A 22036-nucleotide genomic window follows, 5' to 3' on the forward strand; every position below is an offset into this window, starting at 1 on the left:
CGCTGACAGGCCGTCGGACCGGAGGTGGCCAAGAAACACGCTTCTTACTCGTGCAGCGTTTGTGCTAAGAGAAATAAATTCCATTCGTCCTGGTCTGTCGGAAAATGATGGAAAAACGTGGCAAGAGCAACACAGGGGCTCTGATTGAAAATGCAAAGTAGTAATTAGCCCCAAATTGAGGGCACATGCTAATCTAGGTTAGGGGGCTTCTGCAATTCCACTCACATTTCCACATTCGAGACTGATTGAAATTGTAAATAATCAGTGTGTGTGCACGCCTGTGTAAAAAAAAAAAAAAAAAAAATTAATAATAATCTTTCAATGCTATCGCAAGAAAATGAGGCACACGCTCTGTGATTTTAAGGCAGATAAAGCACATTTAAGAGTGTTACAAAAGCAAAAGTGCTTTCCGGGCAAAAATGTCCACCAATTTCAAAGGGCGCTTACTAATTGAAAAAGAACAGTCGAGCAAAAGCGCCAACACGGCAAGAGGGTTAAATTGTGCAATTTTTAATTTATCCACCAAAAGTTTCATTTTTGTCTGCCCTTTGTCTGTCGTCTAAGTATACTGGAGAAAAGAGAAATTTGTTATTCTCTCAGCCTTTGCCCTTCCAGGTGATGCGAGACAACAGAATAAGAATGGGTGAGAGAGAGAGAGAGAAAGTCTCACTTCAGAGGATGAAAACAAGACTTGAAAGGCAAGCAATGGCATAAAAAGCAAGTGTGACATAAATAGTGGATGAGCAGCAATCAGGAATGCAGGGACACTGCCAAAAAAAGCATCCGAGACGCCGTACAGCCACCGGCTGTAGCATCAAATAAACCTGGAGACATCAACGTTACAATACAACATGAAAGCTGAAATTAACTTTCAAATAATCAATATCAATTTCCAGTCATTCTCTTCATTATGGTCCGACACCAGCAATATGGATATTTTTTTTTTAAAAACAGCCTTATATTGAGAAAATAAATATATAAATATAACAAATTAATTAAATATGAAAATAAATAAATAATAAAATATTGTATTTAAAAAATTATATATAGATTTTCCACTGTTCCTATCACTTATGCTTTTAATGTACTTTCAGATAAATGTACTTCTTTTACAAGTGACAAAACAATCAGCCTGTTTGCTGCACTTCAACAAGTGTTACAATGATAATGTGAAGCAGCAAGTATTTTCAAGACTAGCGGCCATTGGACGAGCCGAAGTTCGAGAGGCTAACCTAACCGCAACTCACGTTCACGGCGCTAGACAACAACACAGACCTCAATTAACTTCCCATGCGTGTTTTGGGGAAATGGGAGGAAAACAAAACGCCTCATCAAATTACACACATTCAATCCAGTACAGGTGTACCTAATAATGTGACCAGTGATTAGAGGTAGCGCGGTTATTAGTGGTTTGGCGAATTACTTTTAAGGATACATGAGTAAAAAGAACTGGACACGCTTGCTAAACACAAAAAGAAGACCCTCCAGCGTGGAAAAGAAAACGCACAAACGACAACGAGAGGAAAGAGAAGAACGGCAAGGAAGAAGGGGGAGATGATTGAAAGACCTCACAAAAAAACATCCTCTGGCGTTTTGCTTAATCAAGTTTAGAGGAAGCGAAAGAAAATATTGGAAAGGCGCACCATCCATATTAAAAGCAGATCACAGGAAGAAGATGATCTCATATAAGGTTCCTTTACTACTTTGAATTCTTTTAAGGGACCGTAGTAGAAAGTGAGTAACCAGAGAGCCAAGACATAATAATTCCCACTCGGACTTCTTATCTTAAACACCAAATGAATGTGACAATCTCACATCTGAAAAACGTCTGTGACGCAAGCGGCGTTGCTGAGATGTTAACAGAAGCAATATTCATCTCTCGGTTAATATGTTGTACAATGAACTTGATGAATGGGCTTTTAACAAACTGAGCTATTGTTAACAATTTTGAGTGGGCTAATTCATCAGGATCTTTATGGTTTTACTTTGGAAAGAAGAGACAAATGAAAGGGATTCGGGAGCCGACATGACAAATGAGCGCTTCTATTCGATTTCAATGCGAGGGTCCGGAGACAAGAAGCCAAATGACCAATAAAAGAGGGTTCGTGATAGCCGCTTGGCAAAGAAACACTCAAATCTGCGCCGTTCTGCTATGAATACAATCTGTGGGGGAGCAACTGGCTGCGTTTTGGGTCCCCTCCCCAAAATTAAATATTTTTTCCCAGTCAAATAGCGTCACCTAGTGGTAAATTGAAGAATAGCACATACAGTATTGGTATGAAATGTACTGCCAAATATGCCATGAAAGGACTTCAATGTATTTTCCCCTGCAATATTTTAGCTGGGATACATGCCCAAAAGACAGTAATAAAGAAAACTTTGATATGAATATTTATTTACATTGATAGAAAACATTTTCTTCAACTATGGAATGTGTCATATTACCATAATATTGAGTCGCAGGGTAAACATAAAACATTTTTTTTTTTAATCTGCAAATGAGATCAATAATTCCAAACTCTGGTAGCCACCCAGCAGGTGAGTGAAAAATTGCATTTAAAAAAAAAATGTCCCTACTGCTCGATAGCATAAACATGTTGTCTAATGAATGACCTCAGAGATGAAAGTAGTGTTGTGACCAAAAAAAAGGATTCAAAAAGTCCAGCAGAAACAAATCAAGCAACATTTAAAAGGCGTTCAGTGCAACAGAGGACATCAATGATGGTAAAAAACTAACACACACACACACACACTGTGGGCTCTTCTCTTCATGCACGACAACAAATGACGCAGCAAACAGCATTGAGACAACAAACAACAGGACTGACCAGTTTGTTCTCCTGCAAGTAGAGTTTCTCCAGTTTGGGGCATCCTTTGGCCAAAGCCACCATGCCTTCATCGCTGATCCCGTAACACTGACCCAAGTGAATGTCCTTCAGTTCGCCGCAGCACTCCCCAAGCTGACGGAAACGGACGAAACAAAATAATCAGGCGCTTGTTGTACTTCTAACAAAATGGGCTCCAGATGAGTAATACCTTTTTAAGCGCTCTGTCCGTCAGTCTGTCCTGGTTTCCCACGTGCACTTTGATCAGCTGAGGACAGTGTGCGGCCAAAGAAGCCAGGGATATGTCCCCCAGTTGCTTGCACCTGTAAGCCGTGTACTTCTGGAGGCCGGGACACTGCGAGGCCAAGGAGAACACGCCGTGGTCGTGGACGCCCCTGCAGTCCGAGATGTTGATCTCGGTCACATTCTGCCTTCGAGAGGCTATTTTTGCCAAGAGATCATCGTTTACCTGGAAAGGCAAGGCAGCAATACAGTTTGTTAACCTAGCTTCTGTTATCGAATGAAAAAAAAAAAATCTACCCATTCTGTGTTTTTGTGCTTAAGCAATGAAAACAATGACTTTTTGCTGTTGTGGCTTACTTGTTGTAGGCCACTGAGGTCGATTTGCTTCCAGAACTGGAAGTCCAAGCAGAGGTCCCTCCAGTACTTGCAAACTAAAGAGGCACACAAGCAACGCTCCTTCACCGTCAAATGTGAGAGAACCTGTGATGAGACAGAAGGTATTTAATAACAAAATGGAATTTCGCCACATGATTGCTGACCTTAAGAAGAATGGAAGAAGGCAGGTGGTTGATGCTTAAATGATCCGCAATTTCAGAGCCTCTGGCCTGGCAGTCATCAAGGTGCTGCAGACCGGCGGGGGACGAGTCAGAGCTTTGGGGCAGATCGGCCTGAGGAGCCGACCCGAGGCAGCCGTCGGCCACTGTTGAGGAAGAGGAGGATGACGGAGAAGAGGAGGAGGAAGAGGCCAATGGGCAGATGGGAAGATGGCAGTGGCCAGTTTGGGAGTTTGAGGACGCCTCCCCCACGCTTCCGCCCACGCCTCCGTTTTCGATGCTACCATCGGGGGCAGAAAAGGCACAGCGTGGCTGCTTGTTGCAAGGTGTGCACCTCTGCACCTCGGAACACTTTCTCTTACACACCTGCATGGAGGGAGACACACAGCGATTACATGAGGAAAACCCAATTGGGAAACTTGAGGAGTGCAGCTGCTCATATTCCTGACAAGTATTTTTAATCAGGTCAAAAAATGTGAAAGTTTTTAGGGCCATATCGCCATAGGTGAATGTTTCACCAGCATCTCACCATCTCGGCGTGGTCGCTGGTGCAGCCGGGTACAGGCACAGGAATGGGCACAGTCACAGACACGCCGGCGGTCCGAAAAAGAGCCGGCGGTGGAATGAGTTTGGCCGGGACAGCTGACAACAGGCTCCTCCCCTGCCCTTCCCAAATAGCTAACTCTGGTGGCGAAAGCAAGAACTTGGAGCAATCCTCAGGAGAGGCGAGTAATGCGTAGCGCTCGGCGAGTTTGGAGGCAGCAGCCGCCGCGTTGACTCCGACCGCGCCGACGCCCGGGACGGTAATGCCGGTGACGCTGCTGTGACGGCACCCGCTGCCGTTGACGCCGGCCTCCGGAGGGTCGCTGTCCTCGCTCAAAGTGCCGCCGCTGCCGCCGCTGCTGCTGCTGCTGTGGATGATGAAACACAGCATGCAAGGCCCCTGCAGGAAGCAGTTCCTCTTCTTCTTCGTCCTGTGATGCTGCTTGCGTGTCTTTTTCTTCAAACCGTAACCATTTTTCGAGAGAAGATGGCCCATATAGAAGACTCGAAAAAAAACTCTGGAAGGGAATCAGATACCATACGTTTAGTTTTAAATAATGATGATCACATCTGTGGTCAATTTTGAAACACAATGGAGCCATTTTCCATACTGTCGGTGTTCATTAGGTCTGCTCACCAGCCAATCACAGGACACTTGGAAAATATAAGAACTGTGCTTATTTGATAGGTTTCAATGTATAATAAAGCTTTTGATAACATCATTTTAAATTGAACATTTTTACATGATACCTTTATTATTCATTTGAATTTCAGTTGACAGTCAATCACAGGGCATTTGAAGAAAAGCAAGCGCACTCACAACAATAACATTCAATGATGCGAACATGCGAGATTCAAACCCTGAACCTCAGAATGGAGAGGCAAACGTGTCTAACCACTATCGCACTGTGCTGCGCATCTCTGCAAACCATGATAACAAACACAGTGAACGCCTCTGTCAGTAAACTCCAAAGTGAGCTTTACTGACTTTGAAAAGCCAGATTGTTTCATCTTCGCTGCAATATGCAAGCTCTACCTAATGTTAAAGCAGACGGATACATCTCCCGACCTTATGTAGATGTCACGAGCACATTGCGATACTACAGTTTGGTCAAGAAATGGTCGCATGGTGGCTATCGAACAAAAACAAAAGATGTAAACAAGAGAAAAGGTTGTCAAAAGAGGCATCTACAAACAAAGCAACACTGCGGTGGGGGTGCAAGTATTTGTAACTTGAACGAAGCGTCATCCATTGACATTGTCTGTATCTTTGCAAGCTTTAATGTGTGATAAAGAGGCGACTAAAGAGCTATGCTGCAAGGCTAGATCGCTCCATCTTTGGATGCTAAAAACTAGCTGTAGCAACGGCATGACACATTCCTCACCGGATCGCACGGTGCTCCCACACTTGGCCACCGAGCTCACATAATAGACTTCTTCTGGTTGGTCGAGATGAACGCTGACACCGTCTCGTCGAGAGAAACGAGAACGCAGAAAAGCACCGTTAGCCTAGGGGCAACCCAGCACTCAATAGTGGCAGATCTGACTGTGCTCCTCAGAACACTTCCGCACCGTGGGGGCAAAGTACGGAAGCTGAAGAGGATGAACGTACACGCGTACGCAATGTTGCAGCGCTGTAAAACTTCAAAACGGCTGTGATCATTTTTGATTGAATTTTTTTTTTCTTCATTATTGTTTCTTTAATATTTCAGCAGTACGGTGGATGGGTGGGCGTTTAGCTTGTATGTCTGCCTTGCAGTTCTTGATTCGAGACTGGATACTCAACTCAGGCCTGTTATTTTTCTCCCATCTTCAAAGCACAGTATTCCACTACATGCAAATTAGGTTCTTTAAAATCTCGAAATGTTCCTTAGGTGAATGTGACGACTTGTTTTGTCTTTAATGTGCAGTACGTACTTGCACACAGACTCGTCCTGACCCTTAGGCTGTGCTCTCCCACTTAAAGATGCTTTATCCCTTTTATTTGGTGTTTATTTCTCCTGCAGACACACGTTGTCGATCTGAATAATTAGCCCATTCGAGACGATTTTTAAGCGCATCTGCCATGTTGGCTACTACACCGATCTCCAGTCATTCCAAAACGAAACCTCACTGACGCATGTCCGACAGTTTGTTTATCAATAGTCTCATGGGCCAAAAAACAAGTACACACTGTATTTAAAAAGAAATTAAATGCAGAATATTTTACTTTTTAAAATTAAAAAGAAATATGTCACGCATACATTCACACCGTCACTTGCAGGAATGGAATTCACGGTGTCGGTACACAAGACAGGCAAGAATACCCCCGTACCATTAGCGGCTGCCTTTAACACACAAATAATAAGAAGAAAAATTTAAAGCTCCAGCAAGTCGAGTGACGTGCGAAAGTTGGGCGCGGCTTTCCAGCCTGCTGAACGTCTAAAAATACCCCCAAGGGGTAAAAATGGCAGAAGTTAAGTTGCCCATAACTCGGCAAATCGAGAGGGAAAATACTCGGGAAAGTGGATCTTCTCCGATGAACTTGCACCTCCGAGACGTGGACGATTGTTTCATTTACGACCGCCACGGAACGCCCATCCCGTTCAAGAGTTTGTATCAAGATAGGAAGTCGATCATTATTTTTGTACGGGTAGGGGAAACTTGATTTATCAGCCATTATTTGGTTGTAGTGGTTAAATGCGTGTTTGAAAGTTGCCCTTAGTAACCCTGGGGCTTTCTGCTGAGATATCTCACATATCTTAATTGTGCATAGACGGAAACGAAGCTGAACTGAATGCACAAGGTGACAGTTTATTTGTAAACGATGTGTTGTGGTTTTTAAGCTCTCCCAAAAATGTCCCTGCAGAATTTCTTATGTTACAGCTGCAAAGACTATGTGGATGACCTGAGCAAAGTACCCAAAGAGGTACTGGAGGTGAGTCCTGACTCCTAAATACTACTACTAATATTAATATAAATATAATGTAAAGAAAACATTTTTCCATAAGTTCCTTGTTGTCTTAAAAATGTCTGTAACGTGTTATCAAAATACACCAAAAAGATGCCTCCTTCACACACCACATTTCTTATCTAGTTGAAATTAGGCAAATGAGTATTTAAGTGGCAGTTATGTAACAAAGATAATGTATACAATCTGGATTTATAGTTACTTAGATGCATTTTCTATTTAACAACAAAAAGAATAAAGCCAAAATAGTTGTAAAGATGATTTTTTTTTTACAATATAATTTGTTGCAGGATGCAAAGGTCTGTCTCGTTGTCATTGGCCAGTCTGTTCATCATCACATACAGGTAAACGTTTTTTGTTTTTTTTAAGTACTTTGTTAATGTAGCACCCAGGCAGGTTTTGATTTCTCGTCCAGCCTTTCTGCTCACTAACAGGATACGCTCATGAGATCTACGTGGACCCCAAAAGGGTCATTTACCATAAGCTCGGAATGAAACGAGAAGAGAAGTTTACAGTCTCAGGTAAACACAGTCAATACAGATGAATGCCACATTAATGCCGTGACTGAAGATCCTTTCGTCTATGTGTGAAGCTCAACCGAGTCCTCATGTCAAGTCTGGTATCTTCATGGGTCAAATGAAGAGTATCTGGAGAGCCATGACGAGTCCTGTATTCGATTTCCAGGGTGATCTTCATCAGCAAGGTGGTGCTATCATTGCTGGACCGGGTAAGATTTCCTCTCTCGAAGCAGTTCCGCAAGATTATCTGCAAATGTATTACACTCAACCCTACTTTGGTACTGTACTTACGTTTTTGAAAATCAACTCCTGTAGCTCACTCATGCGCAAAGATCCAACTCTTTGCAGGTTCTCAATTGCACTTCTGTCATTTTGACATGAACCATCTGGACCACATGCCAATTAACTGGCTGCTGCAGCTTGCTGGAGTTCATCACACCCTGAGCTTCAGCAAAGAACAAAAGGTCATCCATGTGTGACGGGCTCACCTGCCTAAAGGGGAACCATTTGCTTTGGCTTTGCAACATGGAAGTTAGCAGGGGGGAAAAAAAACATTCTGGCAGTACTCACCAATGTTCCAATCCCAACTAGGCCACGAAATACCTGATTAAATTGTACATGTCTTTGTGCCTCACTGCTGAATGAATGAATGAAAATATATTATCTACACATTTGAATGGTGTGCTTGAGTGTTAAGTATCCTTGGCACAGTACATGATGGTCTGTATACATATTAAAACACATTGATGAGTTTGTGGTTGATATTTATTTATTTAGTCAACCAGGACAACCAACCATCCACTCACATCAATAGGTCATTTAGTCGTCATGCATGTTTTAAGAATGTGGGAGGAAGCGAGAGGAAACTCACACAACCATGAGGATCAGGAGACTCCACGCAAACCTAACATAAACTGAGATTTGAACTTGAGTCCTGATGACTGACACAGACACGTTAAGTGTGACATTGAAAAACAACAGACAATTCATTCATGAAGAGGAAAGTCGTTGAAGAACAACCAAAAGGCAATGTTGCGATGAAAAGGAGAGGTTAGGAATTATTTTATCAGAGCAAATATGCTCATTTTGCGTTGACAGTTCCAGTGATAAATGATGGCTTGGTTGTTTTTGTTTTTTTCTTCTTTACTCTCAGCTCTCCAGTCTGCAGTACAATATTTGAACGTGTCTCCATGCTGCACATATGGTACGGCAGATGACGTCACCGCTCTTCCATGGTCACGGAGATAGGGCAGGCTTTATTCGAGCAGCAGGCTCACTTCTCACACGCCGCGCAGGTTCGCCGACAGCACAACACTACACACTACGTCACACACAGGGGGACTCTGGCGGAACAGAACCTGCCCCTGCTTAGTTTGTACGTCACCCCAACCAGCAGAGGACAGGGGCTTGGGCGCACGGTTGACATTTTTGGTGCACCGTGAACACGCAAATCCAGAGGAAAACGACGAGGCCGTGCAGGAGGAGGAATCCTCATCATGCCTGCGGTGCTCCAGCCGTGAAGTCGATATGAAGCGCAAGAGCGAGAGGAGGCGAGCGGAATCAAGGAGGAAGAAGTGCTGCGCTGCCCATGACTGCTCAGAGGCGGAGCCAAACTCGGATATTTACATTGAGATTTCAGGTAACGGTGGTTGCACACAATCAACCCGGCCAACCGAGTTGGCACATTGCAGCGTATACGCAAAATGGACCTTTTAGAATGATGTGCTGTGATTTTTTTTTTCCTCATGTGGCAACATCGTCGCTCTGTTAATGCACTGCGCGTTTTGACTGCACCGTCGTAAACACCCACAATTATCATCGTCATCGAATTAGGTTCTGCACAGTTGTTTTGACATAGTGGCTTTCGAAAGGGTGACGTTTATCAACACAAATATCCTTGCACTGACGTCCTTCTTCCGTTTTGACCTGACATCATATGCAAGCTAGATGTCTCGTCAGCGCAAAATCCTCCAGCTCGTGTTTGCCATTTTGGATGTGGAAAGTAAATCTTTGAAAGGACTTTTTATTTGCTGCTTGAATAGGTGACATCCATTTTAATCCCAGAAAAAAAAATATTTCTGACATATATTGGTTGGGGTAAACACTCGACATTACAGAAATACACGTGACAGTCTTTACTTTCTTCTATTTTATTTTGAGTAATCGTTAAGTCATCAGAATAATCTAATTGTCTGTTCATGCCTGCATGTATGTCTACATGTATGAGACGCATATGCATATGAAGTGAATGCAAATGACGCAGTTGTAGGGCAGATTGACACATCCAATATGGCGGACACGCTGACACATGAAGCAATGCGCAACTTAAAGGCTGGGTCTGGCTAAAGTGTATGTTTTTGACAATTACAGTTGGAAGAGGCGGTCGCCCGAGTGGCAGTGATTGGGCCTTGTTAACTTCCTCCCAGCCTATGGCGTGTCACAAAAGGAAAACTTTAAACTAAAATGGGAGGGATAGAAGGCACCTCCTCGAATAGTGTCAAGCATTAGATCTCTTTCGACCAATGGCGTTTCGTGGTGGCTGAGGGGCGGAGCCAGAGGGGCGAGTTCACTTTTAGCATAGTGCGCACTTTCTTCACATGAAACTCACCCATCGTAGACTTTTCTGAACGTCAGTATTGGATTTTTAACTCTTCACAACAACACGGGAACTTTGATGCACGATTGTTCTATTTTTTTTATTTGAGTATGTGGACATTTTTGTGAGGAGAAATCGGGTTGTGCCATGTTTAAAACAGCTCGGTTCAACATGACCGCGGACGATGTGTCGTCTCTATGCGTTGAGCTTCTCAAGGGTAAGATTGCACGGGGGGTTCAATCTAATTTGATAAAGTGGAGACTGCAGACTTCTGTATGCACGGCAAAAACCAAAAGGTAACCATTTTGCTTGTGCACTTTTGTAGATCAATTATATTTCGCCATCCTTCATCAAAAAATCAAAAGCACGGCAGAACGACACTGCTTCTGCATAGACGAAGAGTTGGCATATGAGAAGTAAGTCAACAGTTTCATCCAATTAAACGTTTGCCTCTGTGCTTTACCTATTGCATGTACTTAAACAGTAACAAAGGTCATTGTAAATGGGCGGACCTCACCGCCTTTTTCTTTTTTTTACATGTATTACAACAAAATCGCATTTTTTTTCACATTGATTCGGCGATCTTTTAAGTGGTAGTCTTTGCATATTTACAGTTTACATTTTACAGCCCCCCCCCCCCCCCCAATATATATAATCATTCAGAGATATCTAATAATTGGGCCTTTGACATTTTAATTAAAGGGAGGAGTGCTGAAATTCAGCACAAACTAAGTATGCCCTGCCTAAGGGAAGACACAAGTGAAGGAAAAGTACATAAGTGTCGCAGAGGCTATGGTTGAAATGATAGTCATTATTCTATTGCTTCTAATCTTGTTCTCTTGCAGCTTTTACGCAGACTTTGGCCCCCTCAACCTGGCCATGTTATATCGCTTCTCGTGCAAGCTGACAAAGAAGCTCAAGGTAATTAGGACACTAAGAGACGTACTAAGCACATACAGTGAAACCACTCAAATCCAACAGTTTTATTTCCCCCATAACAAATAATGAAAAAATAAATAATCAGATTCTGTGTTAAAAGTTTAAAACGTTTGATCTATTTGTAATAAAAGCATCTCATGTCATATTAATTATGCAATTAAAATATTCTTGTCAGGTAAACAGATGGCCTCGTATGTCTCTTAATGTCTCCGCACAGTCCGTGACGCTTTCAAAGAAGAAGATTGTATTTTACACCTGTGGCGACCAGAAAAAGCAAGCCAATGCCGCCTACCTGATTGGCTCCTATGCAGTGAGTAGAAACTGCTTCTATGCATTATGTAAAAAAAAAAAAAATTCTACAATTTCATGTGTGTATGCATATATCTGTGTGTGTGCAGGTAATGTACCTTAACATGATGCCAGAGGAAGCCTACAGTCTCTTGGTGTCAAAGAACCGTACATACATTCCATTCAGGTAAAAGCAGTGGATTCAACTTCTGAAATATGATCAGCCTTAACATTATGGCCAGTGAGAGTATGGCACAATGGAGAGAAATAAAATCAATTTTCAAAATGTTCAAAAAGAAGTAGAAATTGAAATGCTGCTTCAAATCTATTTTTTTTTTTTAGAGATGCCTCATTTGGAACCTGCATGTACAATCTGAACATCCTGGATTGCCTGCGTGCTGTCCACAAGGTAAGGCTTTCTCGACACCGGCCACAATTGCCGAGTCATGTTGCCGCTTATAAAATGATCTTCTACCAGGCCCTGCATTACGGCTGGCTCGACTTCTCCGACTTTGACGTGGAGGAATACGAGCACTATGAGAGGGCGGAAAATGGAGATCTGAACTGGATCATTCCAGGAAAGTTCCTCGCGTTTAGCGGGCCTCATCCCAAAAGCAAAATCGAGAACGGCAAGTTCTAGTCCAGACTCTTTCCAAACGGTGTTACGTCTACCTCGCACTCATATCTCATTTCTAACTTCAGGCTACCCTCTGCACGCACCTGAGGCCTATATCCCATACTTTAGAAAACACAACATCACTAGTGTTATCCGGCTCAACAAAAAGATGTACGACGCCAAGCGCTTCACCGACTCGGGCTTTGAACATCATGACCTCTTTTTTGTGGATGGGAGCACGCCCAACGACGCCATTGTCAGAAAGTTCCTCAATATTTGTGAGAACGCGGAGGGAGCCATTGCCGTCCACTGCAAAGGTAAAACCGCAATTAGATTTCCTGAAAAAAATAATTGTGGATTGGAAGTCATCACCACAACTGTAATGTTTGATTTCAGCTGGACTGGGGCGAACTGGTACTCTGATTGGCTGTTACATGATGAAGCATTACAGCATGACAGCAGCAGAAGTCATTGCTTGGATTCGGATCTGCCGCCCGGGATCTATCATTGGACCTCAGCAGAACTTTGTTGAAGAGTAGGTGCAAAAGTGAAATAAAATACCTGCTCTGGAAAAAAACTAAACAAAATTTGGACAGAATTTCTTGTTTTACAAGCACAGGCTTTTATGTTTGACAAATGTGTTAAGGTTTTTTTTTCCAGAGGAGACATTTTTGTTTTTTATGCAAGAATTTTTTTTTTTTTTTAGGAAGCAGAATAGTCTATGGGCGGAGGGAGATGTTTTCCGAGAGAAGATAAATGAAAAGAAGAATGGCAAACTGGCCGTAACCAGAATCCTCTCTGGAGTCGATGACATAACCATTAATGGAAGCAACAAGAACAGGACATCCAAGAAGGGAGAAATGGAATTGGTACATTTTTGTAAATCATTTCTACTGCAATATTTGTTCCTGTATTTTATTGATTTTTTTTTTTTTTGGTCATCAAATCCCCACAGTACAGTGACGACGAGGACCGGAACGGTTTGACACAGGGTGACAAACTGCGAGCACTAAAGAGCAAGAGGCAGGCCAGATCCTCAAGCTCATTATCGTAAGTATCCAAATAGACCTCTACTCTCGAGTGCCATCTCAATCAACTCAAATGTGATTATTTTCCTATCAAAAATGTGACACCCCCCCCCCCCTCCCTCAAGTGAGCGATGTTGCTGCCATGTTTGATTTAATTGGACGGGCATCCGAGGACGATATTGATTAGATTTTGGGCACAATACTGCTTGCTACTTGATGAGCTATGGGGGCCCTGTAGTATTCTTGCAATAGACCTCAGCTGGTTCTTTGGCGTAACTAGCATTTAGGGCTACGAGGAATGTACGCCACTCTATAATCTAGAAGTGGCAATTGCTAATATGTCAGGAAAGAGTGACGTTAAATATGATGAGTGTTTTGGGAAGGCATTTGTGTTGTTTAGTTTGGCAAGCACAGCTATGTGGAAAGTAGGAGACCCAAGGATGGTTGGATGGGTTGATATTATACTCTACAAGGTAATCATACATGTTAAGACGCGATAAACTGTATAGTAGTAGCTGTGAAGTGGCATTTTAATTCGATACCTAGATTCACTGGCGGAGCTAGAGGGGGGACCGTAGGGGCACTAGCCAAGCCAGATAATTGACTTTTAAAATATTTTTCCCCATATTTTCACCCGTTCCTCAAAGGGAACATACAATGAATCTTTATCAGAAGAATTTTTTGGGGGGGTTGTAAGAAATTGTTTTTTTGATTTGCGGACCCCCTTCGATATCCTTGCCCCCACTCCATTGATATCTAGCGTGGTTGGCTTCCTACTGCCAATCTTCCCATGTGGCTGTGTTGTCCCTGTGCCAGGCAGGTGGTAGTGCTCTGCTGCGGCCTCTCAGGCACGCTCTGGCCAGTGAGTTGCCTGTCGTTTCAAAGATAGCTGAGGGAGGGAGAGTGGTGGTGTGGACAGGAATGAAATGGATGTGAGGTTTGAAGGAGGTAAGAGCACATCACTTGCCGCGTTTAAAGCTAGATACTCCTGTTGAAATGGATGGCTGATTGAATTTTTCTTTCCTTTGGCTTTGCTGCGACACGGATGCGCAATAAGTACAGTAGATGCACCACATTTACTTCGGCCTCTCGTGGACTTGCTGTTCTGCTGTACAATATTTGCTAACAGCTATCCATCGGACTGCAGCATAGCAAATTTCAAAGTTTGGCGCTCTGATTCTATTGATTAATGCTCCCGATGAAGATGAGCTATTAGTGAAGGCTTGTTCAATCAACTGTTGAGATTTTCCCCAATCCTTATTTTATCATAATGGATTCTAATTCCATTTAGCTATCAAGGAGTATTAATGGCACATCGAAACGACGATTATTTTGGTCAATTATGTACAGTTCCTTTTTTTTTTCCTCAGAATGGAGATTTTCTTGCGCTTTCAGCCCAGTTGTCCAACTATTTGACACCGCAACTGAGCGCTCACCATCTGGCTTCACTGTTTAACACTGAAGAGCATGTCATATTTCACTGCAAATAATGTAAAAGCACATTTTCTGCCTTTTCCCTTCCATGCATGGCAACGGGCACGACCTCCTCCGGACATGCACGCTCATACACTCCTCGTAGATGTCTTCGATCTGTCTTTGTGTTTAATGGTCACTAAATGTTGGGCAGAGTCCACATGGCTTTAATGTCTTTTTTTTTTTTTTTTGCTTTAATTGAGACTGGATCATAGCAGAGCTTGGTTACTCGTGATAATCGCCTTAACACACTTGATTAGGTATACCTTCAATATCAAGATGCTAATTCATCTCGATAGTGGGGGTTATGCTCAATGAATCACTAAATGTTATATTTTGTCATTTGCCTTATTTTGTTAGTGACTGACTCAAAAGTTGATTTTGCTAGCTGCTAATCCATTTAAAGAAGCTATCAGACATCGATGAAGCTAACTTAAAAAAAAAATTGTATCTTTTGGTTTTGGTCGTTATGCTTTTTAGCCATAATATCTACAGAGGGTTGTTTTATTGATCCAGTCCCACTGTAAAAGCAGAGCATTGTAGACCTTGTGTTCCGCCCTGTCGTCTCTTGTCTCCTTCCTTTTTATTATTATTCCCTTCTTTTTTTTGTTTGCTCTTGATGGATTTGTCCTCCTTCTAGATGGCTGGTACTGGTAGCCATGCTGCTCTCCTCCCTGTGTAGCCTTGCCCTGTGGTGGATTGTGTATGGCTTCCCTTCTACCATCCTGCATTTCTGTATAGACGGGTTAGGATTTCTATGAGTTCCACCGGCCCGTGAACCCCCTCAAAAAATGTGCTGCCCCCCCCCATTCTGGATCAATCACTGAGAATGCTGTAAGTGAGCCCCATCTTTAACTGCCAAGCCAAATCAGATGTAGTCATTGGAAAAAATATTTGACCACCATGTTTTCTTAAGTTTCTCATTCCTTTTTATTCCAAGTGCCTTTTAAAGGTGTATTTTGTGATTGTCGAGAGGAAAAGCGAGAATGCCGAAAAGCAGTTTTTGGCAGTGTAATGAAATAATGTAAAATGCCTAAATATTAGCTCTTATGAGCTATTTTGTTCGCATTAAATGCTCTAGTTGATTATCAAGAGAAGCTCCGGTCTGTTTTCAGTGCAGAGCTTTTTTTTGTCTTTTCCTCATAGTTCCATGAACTGTGAATATCTTGTCTTCTGTCTTTCTGATGATTCAAGTTCCTCACCGTCAAGTGGTTAATTCACTCCAACATTTTTACATGATATTGCAGGCTTGATGACAATTACATGAATAACTTTAATTCAAGCGTTGTTCAGCATCACATTATGCGCCTCCCCTACTAGCATTTTGCTTCGCTAATCTTTTGTCTAGCAAGTGCAACATAAGTCTCAAGTCAAATCTGTATAGCTTCGACCACCTCTACATTTATGTCAATCGTGTTTTCACAGGCAAGAAGAGAATAAGATTCACACAAGGTCAGCGTCGCAGTCTCTCAAGTAAGCTTTGCTATCTATAGACAGTTTCCCTATGACGCACCCACCAATCAAGCAACTTTGGTCATTGCTACCGTGCTTTATCTCCTCTGCAGCAGGGCCATCCTTCAGACCAGCGCACAGAGCTGTAAGACTGGCGCCAACTCAATGGCTCTGTCAGACCACTTCGACACCAGAAAGAGGACCAGAACCTCACTGCCCGACAGTGGAATAGCATGCAGGTAGGAGACCAGCGTGGCACTGAGAAAGTTAGAGTATAGTAGCGTACAAGCACGGAGCTACCGATTAGTACAGTTTGGTTTGGTTTAGTATGGTACGTACTTTTTCCACAATCTGTCCAATTTATTCCCGCCAGTATGTCTCTGCCATTCAGTCAACTGTGATTATGTTAGTAATTATAAAATGAATAACGCTTTTTTTTTTTTTTTTTTTATAAAAATATGGAGGGTGTAGTTTTTCTGTACTAAAATTCTCGGAATGCACCTTAGTCTCTTTGACCTACATCAATAAAGTCATAACCATGAATATTTGCATAAAAACACTTAAATCTCAAGCATGAAGTTAGGGCAAAAAATATATAAAATAGCTGTGCTTTTTCTTTTCTTATGTAACATGTTTTTGTAATTGAAAACTTCCTTCAGGAGATCATACTAAAGGCAACAAATTGTACTTTCTACCAAACCGAACCAAACTGAAGCAGAACTGTGTTACTACCTAACATGTGGTGAAGAAGGTAACCCAGAGGCTATAGCCACTCATGAAGCCCAACTTAAAAGCATCCCCTCCCCTCTCTCTGCCTATGTCGCAGCCCACTGATCGGCTCCCTAGACAACTTGCATGTAGTGGCCAACGACAGGGAACTGGTGTTTTGTGAGCCATGTGACAGCCACAGAGATGCGGCCAGCGCGTGCACTCCCGTCAACTTAAACATGGCGCACTTGCAGGCAAGCTCCCCTCAGACCAACCCACATGAAGATTTATGGATAATACATTTCCCTTGGACACAAGCTCTCTTTCACACTAGTCAGGGGTTGGGGGTTTTGAGTCTCGAAATGATCTTTCCTGCCAAGTATCCAAGTCTGTCTGTCTGCACTTCCTTCCTTCCTTCCTTCCTTCCAATGGCACCGCTTGTTGCATGTCCTCCAAAAGACAAGAGTTATTTGGAGTATGACTGGCTATAGCTTCCCTGGTTCCTTCGCTTGCCCGTTACTGTCACTATTCTCCACAATCCTGTTTCTTCTTGTCTGGGACATTCATCTCATTTTTTTTTTTCCTTGCCTCTTTTGTGTTTCGCACACAACAGAGCCGCCGCCACCTCCAGAGGACGTAAAATTCGCCGTGCTTTGCAATCTGAGCAATTTTCTAAGCTGTGGTATCTATCTTTTTGTTCACGTAATCCTATTATCTTTGTGAATGTGAGACGGAAAATGATTTCAAGTGTTTTCCTCAGTCAGTTAAGTCTTTCTCTCTGTTCTTCACAGTCACTCCATACCTAAAGCACGAGCTCCTCTACTCCGGTGAGCCTATGGATGTGGAAACCCTGAAGACTGACTTTTGAGTGTTTTTTGTTTTTTTCCCCAAACATTTTTTACAAACAGCTTCAAGCGGTATGATTCTTCCTAAAATTACATGGTATTTAACTGTTTAAAACTTTTATATTCAAAACATGGTCCTAGTCAGTTTTAACTGTGATTCCTCAGTGGCAGGCTAAAAGTCCAGATAATTTTGATCATTTAGTTAAAGGGACAGTGTCAAGAATGTTAATTTTCAATGTTCCATTTCAAATTCTACCCATTTCAATATGCAAAAAAATATGTTCCGTCAACATGTAGTACATTTCTTGAATATAATTGTAGGTATGGGAATTACTAATTACATGGGTCACACTTTACGGTACAGGATGCTGGCGACGTGTGTTGCCATATTTTTGTTTGGGATTCCCCAAGGAGACAATCACTAATTTGCTGGCTCAGTGACTACTGCATAGGTGACAAATGTAATGCACTGACTTGACCAAATTGGTGGTAAGGCCTGCAAAGTGTCACTTTGGCACTGTCGTGCGTGTGCTTCAAAATGCACAAGCTTTGAACTTGGGTCATTGTGTTCTATTAGTTCACCACTAGATGGCAGAAAAAAACAATCTACACTGTCCCTTTAAATAGCTTGAATGTTCATGTTCAATATTATGCACATTTGTCTAGTCACAATACCATTATGCACTTGTGAGTTATTCAGTTGTTGTATTTCATAACTGTAAATATTTACTTTAAAAAAATGTGTAAATATTTTGTACTTACTGTTTTAATCAAAACCGTCTTACTGGGACGTATCCAATATATGAATACTGATTAAGCATATACTATATAATCTTTTTTTTTTTTTTTTTAAGCAAAAAAAAAAAAAGAAGAACATCAACCCTGTGTTTCCTCTTCATTTATATACCTGTACAAACATACTGCTATAAACAGCTGTTTATTTTGTGGTTTTGCTGATGAACATTTTGTAAGGGGGAGCAAATTACAACAAAGTGAAACCCATCAACCCAATCTTTGATACTGCATATATCAGTAATCTTTGCAAAATTCTTTGAACACAGTGCTATCAGTGACTAGAAACAAAAACCCAGAGGAATAAAACACCAAACCTTGGGAACAGCAGATCCATGAAAGCTCGCATCCTGATTGGCCAGTGTTTAAGTGCAACCCATTTCCCCACACCAGCAACACGAGGCGTGAACTTGTTCATCTGCCTGCTGATAATTCTGGGAAATCTTCTGGGTTGTCAGGGTCTGGAGCCACTTCATCCACCTGTGAACAAGCAGCACGACTGTCAGGCATCAGTTGACCCAAACAAATTGAAACTAATATTTTGTTTACACAAAGCGAGGAAGTATGGAATTTATTGCTTACCTTCTCCAGTGTGCCGTGGTCTCTCTCAGAGTAACTGGACAGACCTCCGCGGGCCCCCCTGCCTCTACCTCCTCGAGGCGGGCGTCCCAGATTACCAAAATTGATGTCCAGAAGGGAGGTGATGTCATTCACAGACCGGCGTAGGAGCGTTCCTTCATCCTCCATTCCTTCTACATGCCTCTTTAGATGCTGAAGATTGGATTGTAAATAACACCTGGCTGATTAAATGCTCACGCAGACAGCAGAATTTGACCTCTGCCTTGTTGCCCGCTGCGTATTACGATCACGTTAAATGAAGTGATGATGCCTGTAGTGGAGTTAAGGTTTTAGGCATTGTTTGAGCAGCTGCCTGAAATTTTATGGAGTAGATACTACACAAATGCTTTTATCCTTCCTTGTCTCTTAAAATAAAGTTAAGAAAAAATCTAATTGATTTGATGCATAAAGTGTAAGGAACCACTACACATCTAGCAGTGCATCTTAGGGCTGATGCAAACTTGGATTTTTTGGCCATGGAGTGCCTGCCTGAAATTGAGTATTTGCAGACTCACCTCCACATGTTTAGACTTGTGGATGAGTTTGGCCTTTGATGGAATCTTGTTGTCTGGTTTGCGGATATTAAACTCTGCCTTTGGACGACTGACCTCCTGCAAGGCCTTCCATTCATCAAGAGTCATCTCCACAGCAACCTGAACCAACATTTCTTCTTCCTCCTCTGGCACTGCACTAGTGGGAGAAAAATATTTTTCAGCAACTTTCACACTGAGGGGAAACAGGTTAACAATGAAACATGCTTTTCAAAAAAAGAAAAAAAAAATCCATCAATATAATCATCTTAGATCAGTCAGGACCACTTACATGTTTTGGTTCTTTTCCATTGGTGCTTGAGGCTCCTCAGAATGTACTTGAGCATCAGGCATCACATCCATTAACTCGCTTCAAGAACAAAAACTGTTGTAACTTAACAAATTTGACAATACAACTGTTGTGGACAGCCAGTCTGACACACACACACACACCTGGCTGATTCTTCAACGCAACCCCAATTCCAGGGACCTCTGCCACCACGCTTCTCATTAGGTGAGATGCCGCTACAGTGAAAGTGGCAACAATAAAAGTGCTCTTAGAAACCACCAAACGTGGAAATAAAAATAAATTAAAAAGACTTACGTTCCATTGTGTCGGTCATATTCTCTTTTGCCCCTCAGGACAAAATTATCAGAGTTCCTTGTGTATCCTCCTCTTCCTCCTCTCCCACCTCTGCCTGCCCCTCGACTCCTGGAGTCGGTGTCCCAATTGTTGGAAGGCCTTTGACAAAGTGTAACAGTGTTACTTTACCATTGCTCAGATTAAGTACAGTTGAATTATATTTAACTTTAACCGTTTAGTAACCATTTTAATCATTTAATTTATGCACACAATATTTAAATGAATCAGTTAAGTAGTGACTTGCTGCACCTATATTTAAGCAGAGTGTTATTGTTCAATATGCAGTATCTTAAAATAAAAATATTCAGATGATTACTCAAAACATTGTTTTAAGTGGTATTTGGTATCAAAGGTTGTGCATAATTGGTAACTAAACATTTGAAAACATACTTTGCGACAGAAAATTCCTGTGGATACACAGCTGGGTTGGCCCTACGCTCCCCACAGACTGCCATCTTGGAACCACTTTTTGAGTCTGCTCTTTCATCCCGTCTGTCACGTGCTGGCTGCTTGCAAACTGGGAAGGGGGGGAGCCATTACTGGAGACATTACAAAAATGGATTGACATGCATACAGTATATATAAGTGATTGCAACCAATGGGATAAAGAAGGTTGGCCTTACTGTCATACTTTCACCTTGTGTTTATTCAATGATGAGGTGATACACATTTATATAGCCATAACAGCTCATCTATGATGAGGAAAATGTGGCTGACACATCTGGTTAATACTATATAGGCAATAAAACATTATTTACTTAACCTTTTAACGTGACAGCTCTCAAGGGACAAGGTTTGGACACATTTGATGTAGATGCTTTTTTTTTGGACAATCAAAACAACACTGGCCTGGAAAAGCCTACCAGCATTCACAATACGCAGCTGACAAAGCAAAGTGACCAGTAACTCTTGGCAGTGGGTTCCAGTCTAGAAATGAATTTGTTCTGTGGCACAATGAGGAGATGGCATTGTTTGTCACGTACCTGCATCAGGTTCTGGAAGGGCTACTTTAATAATGGGCATGCGTCTGTCCCTCTGGGATTCTTTCTGGCTACATTTCTTCTGCTTGGCTTTTTGTTCGTCCTCCTCCTTCTTCTTCTTCCTCTTTTTCTCCTGTTCGCGTTCCACCTCACTTATTAAATCCAAAGGGTCGCTGTCGTCGTCGGGAAGATTCCCGAACCTGTTGGCCACAACGCAACCGTAGGCGTCCGGCAACATCTTAACCTGGAGGGGAAATTCACGTCGTCAACTTTCATGAATAATTCAATTTAACAAAAACAAACACACACTTAAAAGAAACAAACCAAAAAAATACACAAACCACAGTTTTCCTCCTTCACTTGTGACGCTCAAACCTCTATTGAGCTTCGAAGGGCGCGACCGATTCTATCCGATTTTATAAATGTTTTGCACCTGCGGTAAACTCAGTCACGCCCCCTCATGAATATCCATATCGATTTGGGATGACGTCACCGGCGTTTATTAAAGAATGAAGCGAAATATTACTTCCGTCCAAACATTTGTTAATCCATAATCATTTATTTAACAATTATTTATCCAGTAATGCAATTAATATGTTCTCATTTGCATTGCTGACCTGAATCACCTAAAGCCCTATTTATACGGTAATATCTATTTAAAAAGTATGCGTGTGATGTGCAGGTTAGATTTTGTCGTCTGACAAATCATACAGATTTTAGTAAGCACCATGAAAGTTGACACATGTTTTGTTTTCGTAGCTTGTAGATGCGGTCATGCAGACTTCAAAGGAGACCCTATCATCTCTCTCATCTACAAACAGTTAAGGGTTGTGTGAAGGAAGCTACGACATAAATACGTCTTGATTTGAGAATATTTTGTCTGGTTATTTATTAT

At 42.1% G+C, this 22036-nt stretch overlaps 4 protein-coding genes across 17 annotated transcripts in view; 2 read left to right on the forward strand and 2 right to left on the reverse strand.

Moving 5' to 3' along the window:
- The window catches only part of fbxl17 (F-box and leucine-rich repeat protein 17), a 146330-nt gene extending 140368 nt beyond the window's left edge, over positions 1 to 5962 (reverse strand). For both annotated transcript variants that reach the window (XR_015065871.1, XM_085910009.1), the window contains exons 1-6: positions 5551 to 5962; positions 4152 to 4683; positions 3608 to 3988; positions 3426 to 3548; positions 3037 to 3294; positions 2829 to 2960 (exon numbers count right to left, since the gene is read on the reverse strand). Coding sequence is in view for 1 of the 2 variants with exons in the window: in XM_085910009.1 (XP_085766135.1) it covers positions 2829 to 2960; positions 3037 to 3294; positions 3426 to 3548; positions 3608 to 3988; positions 4152 to 4661 (1404 nt within the window). In the remaining variant the exon portion in view is untranslated. The remainder of the gene's footprint in view (positions 1 to 2828; positions 2961 to 3036; positions 3295 to 3425; positions 3549 to 3607; positions 3989 to 4151; positions 4684 to 5550) is intronic.
- Positions 5503 to 8367, forward strand: prxl2c (peroxiredoxin like 2C). 3 transcript variants are annotated; one of them, XM_085910011.1, is made up of 7 exons: positions 5507 to 5749; positions 5878 to 6797; positions 7014 to 7082; positions 7406 to 7459; positions 7531 to 7636; positions 7708 to 7842; positions 7982 to 8367. In XM_085910011.1, the coding sequence occupies exons 2-7, from the start codon at positions 6612 to 6614 to the stop codon at positions 8110 to 8112; spliced, it is 681 nt and encodes a 226-aa protein (XP_085766137.1). In that variant the 5' UTR covers positions 5507 to 5749; positions 5878 to 6611; the 3' UTR covers positions 8113 to 8367. The 3 variants fall into 3 exon arrangements, with proteins under 3 accessions (XP_085766138.1, XP_085766137.1, XP_085766136.1); XM_085910012.1 differs by having other exon boundaries at positions 5503 to 6797; positions 8053 to 8367; XM_085910010.1 differs by having other exon boundaries at positions 5507 to 6797.
- Positions 8368 to 8868: 501 nt separating this feature from the next.
- Positions 8869 to 19286, forward strand: cdc14b (cell division cycle 14B). 11 transcript variants are annotated; one of them, XM_085910060.1, is made up of 15 exons: positions 8869 to 9272; positions 10555 to 10645; positions 11075 to 11150; positions 11344 to 11478; positions 11567 to 11643; positions 11799 to 11865; positions 11935 to 12085; positions 12159 to 12389; positions 12469 to 12607; positions 12779 to 12941; positions 13028 to 13122; positions 15999 to 16046; positions 16142 to 16264; positions 16852 to 16987; positions 17525 to 19286. In XM_085910060.1, exons 1-15 carry the CDS (start codon positions 9161 to 9163, stop codon positions 17537 to 17539), a joined length of 1659 nt encoding a protein of 552 aa, XP_085766186.1. In that variant the 5' UTR covers positions 8869 to 9160; the 3' UTR covers positions 17540 to 19286. The 11 variants fall into 11 exon arrangements, 8 of the variants coding, with proteins under 8 accessions (XP_085766186.1, XP_085766191.1, XP_085766193.1 ...); XM_085910065.1 differs by having other exon boundaries at positions 11386 to 11478; XM_085910059.1 differs by having other exon boundaries at positions 8870 to 9272; positions 16139 to 16264; positions 17525 to 19285.
- On the reverse strand, positions 18499 to 21611 carry LOC147058222 (intracellular hyaluronan-binding protein 4-like). Its single transcript, XM_085910068.1, has 9 exons — positions 21483 to 21611; positions 21145 to 21385; positions 20552 to 20678; positions 20123 to 20260; positions 19972 to 20043; positions 19811 to 19888; positions 19504 to 19678; positions 18953 to 19141; positions 18499 to 18850 (listed from the first exon to the last, which is right to left on the reverse strand). The coding sequence occupies exons 2-9, from the start codon at positions 21377 to 21379 to the stop codon at positions 18785 to 18787; spliced, it is 1080 nt and encodes a 359-aa protein (XP_085766194.1). The 5' UTR covers positions 21380 to 21385; positions 21483 to 21611; the 3' UTR covers positions 18499 to 18784.
- Positions 21612 to 22036: the final 425 nt, after the last annotated feature.

This window comes from Syngnathus leptorhynchus, chromosome 4, assembly GCF_054491065.1.
Source record: "Syngnathus leptorhynchus isolate UIUO chromosome 4, UIUO_Slep, whole genome shotgun sequence".
NCBI classification, from domain to species: domain Eukaryota; kingdom Metazoa; phylum Chordata; class Actinopteri; order Syngnathiformes; family Syngnathidae; genus Syngnathus; species Syngnathus leptorhynchus.

Bases quoted from the DNA above. Each gene is read 5' to 3' on its own strand.
- LOC147058222 (XM_085910068.1), bottom strand. From the start codon at position 21,379: ATGTTGCCGGACGCCTACGGTTGCGTTGTGGCCAACAGGTTCGGGAAT. The intron at 20,261-20,551 runs GTATGTTTTCAA...ACTTTGTCAAAG, and splicing joins CAGGAATTTTCTGTCGCAAA to GCCTTCCAACAATTGGGACA. The intron at 19,142-19,503 runs GTGAGTCTGCAA...TCCAATCTTCAG, and splicing joins ACAAGTCTAAACATGTGGAG to CATCTAAAGAGGCATGTAGA.
- prxl2c (XM_085910010.1), top strand. From the start codon at position 6,612: ATGGCAGAAGTTAAGTTGCCCATAACTCGGCAAATCGAGAGGGAAAAT. The intron at 7,083-7,405 runs GTGAGTCCTGAC...AATTTGTTGCAG, and splicing joins TACCCAAAGAGGTACTGGAG to GATGCAAAGGTCTGTCTCGT. The intron at 7,460-7,530 runs GTAAACGTTTTT...TTTCTCGTCCAG, and splicing joins CTGTTCATCATCACATACAG to CCTTTCTGCTCACTAACAGG.
- cdc14b (XM_085910059.1), top strand. From the start codon at position 9,161: ATGAAGCGCAAGAGCGAGAGGAGGCGAGCGGAATCAAGGAGGAAGAAG. The intron at 12,390-12,468 runs GTAAAACCGCAA...GTTTGATTTCAG, and splicing joins CATTGCCGTCCACTGCAAAG to CTGGACTGGGGCGAACTGGT. The intron at 13,123-15,998 runs GTAAGTATCCAA...GTGTTTTCACAG, and splicing joins AGATCCTCAAGCTCATTATC to GCAAGAAGAGAATAAGATTC.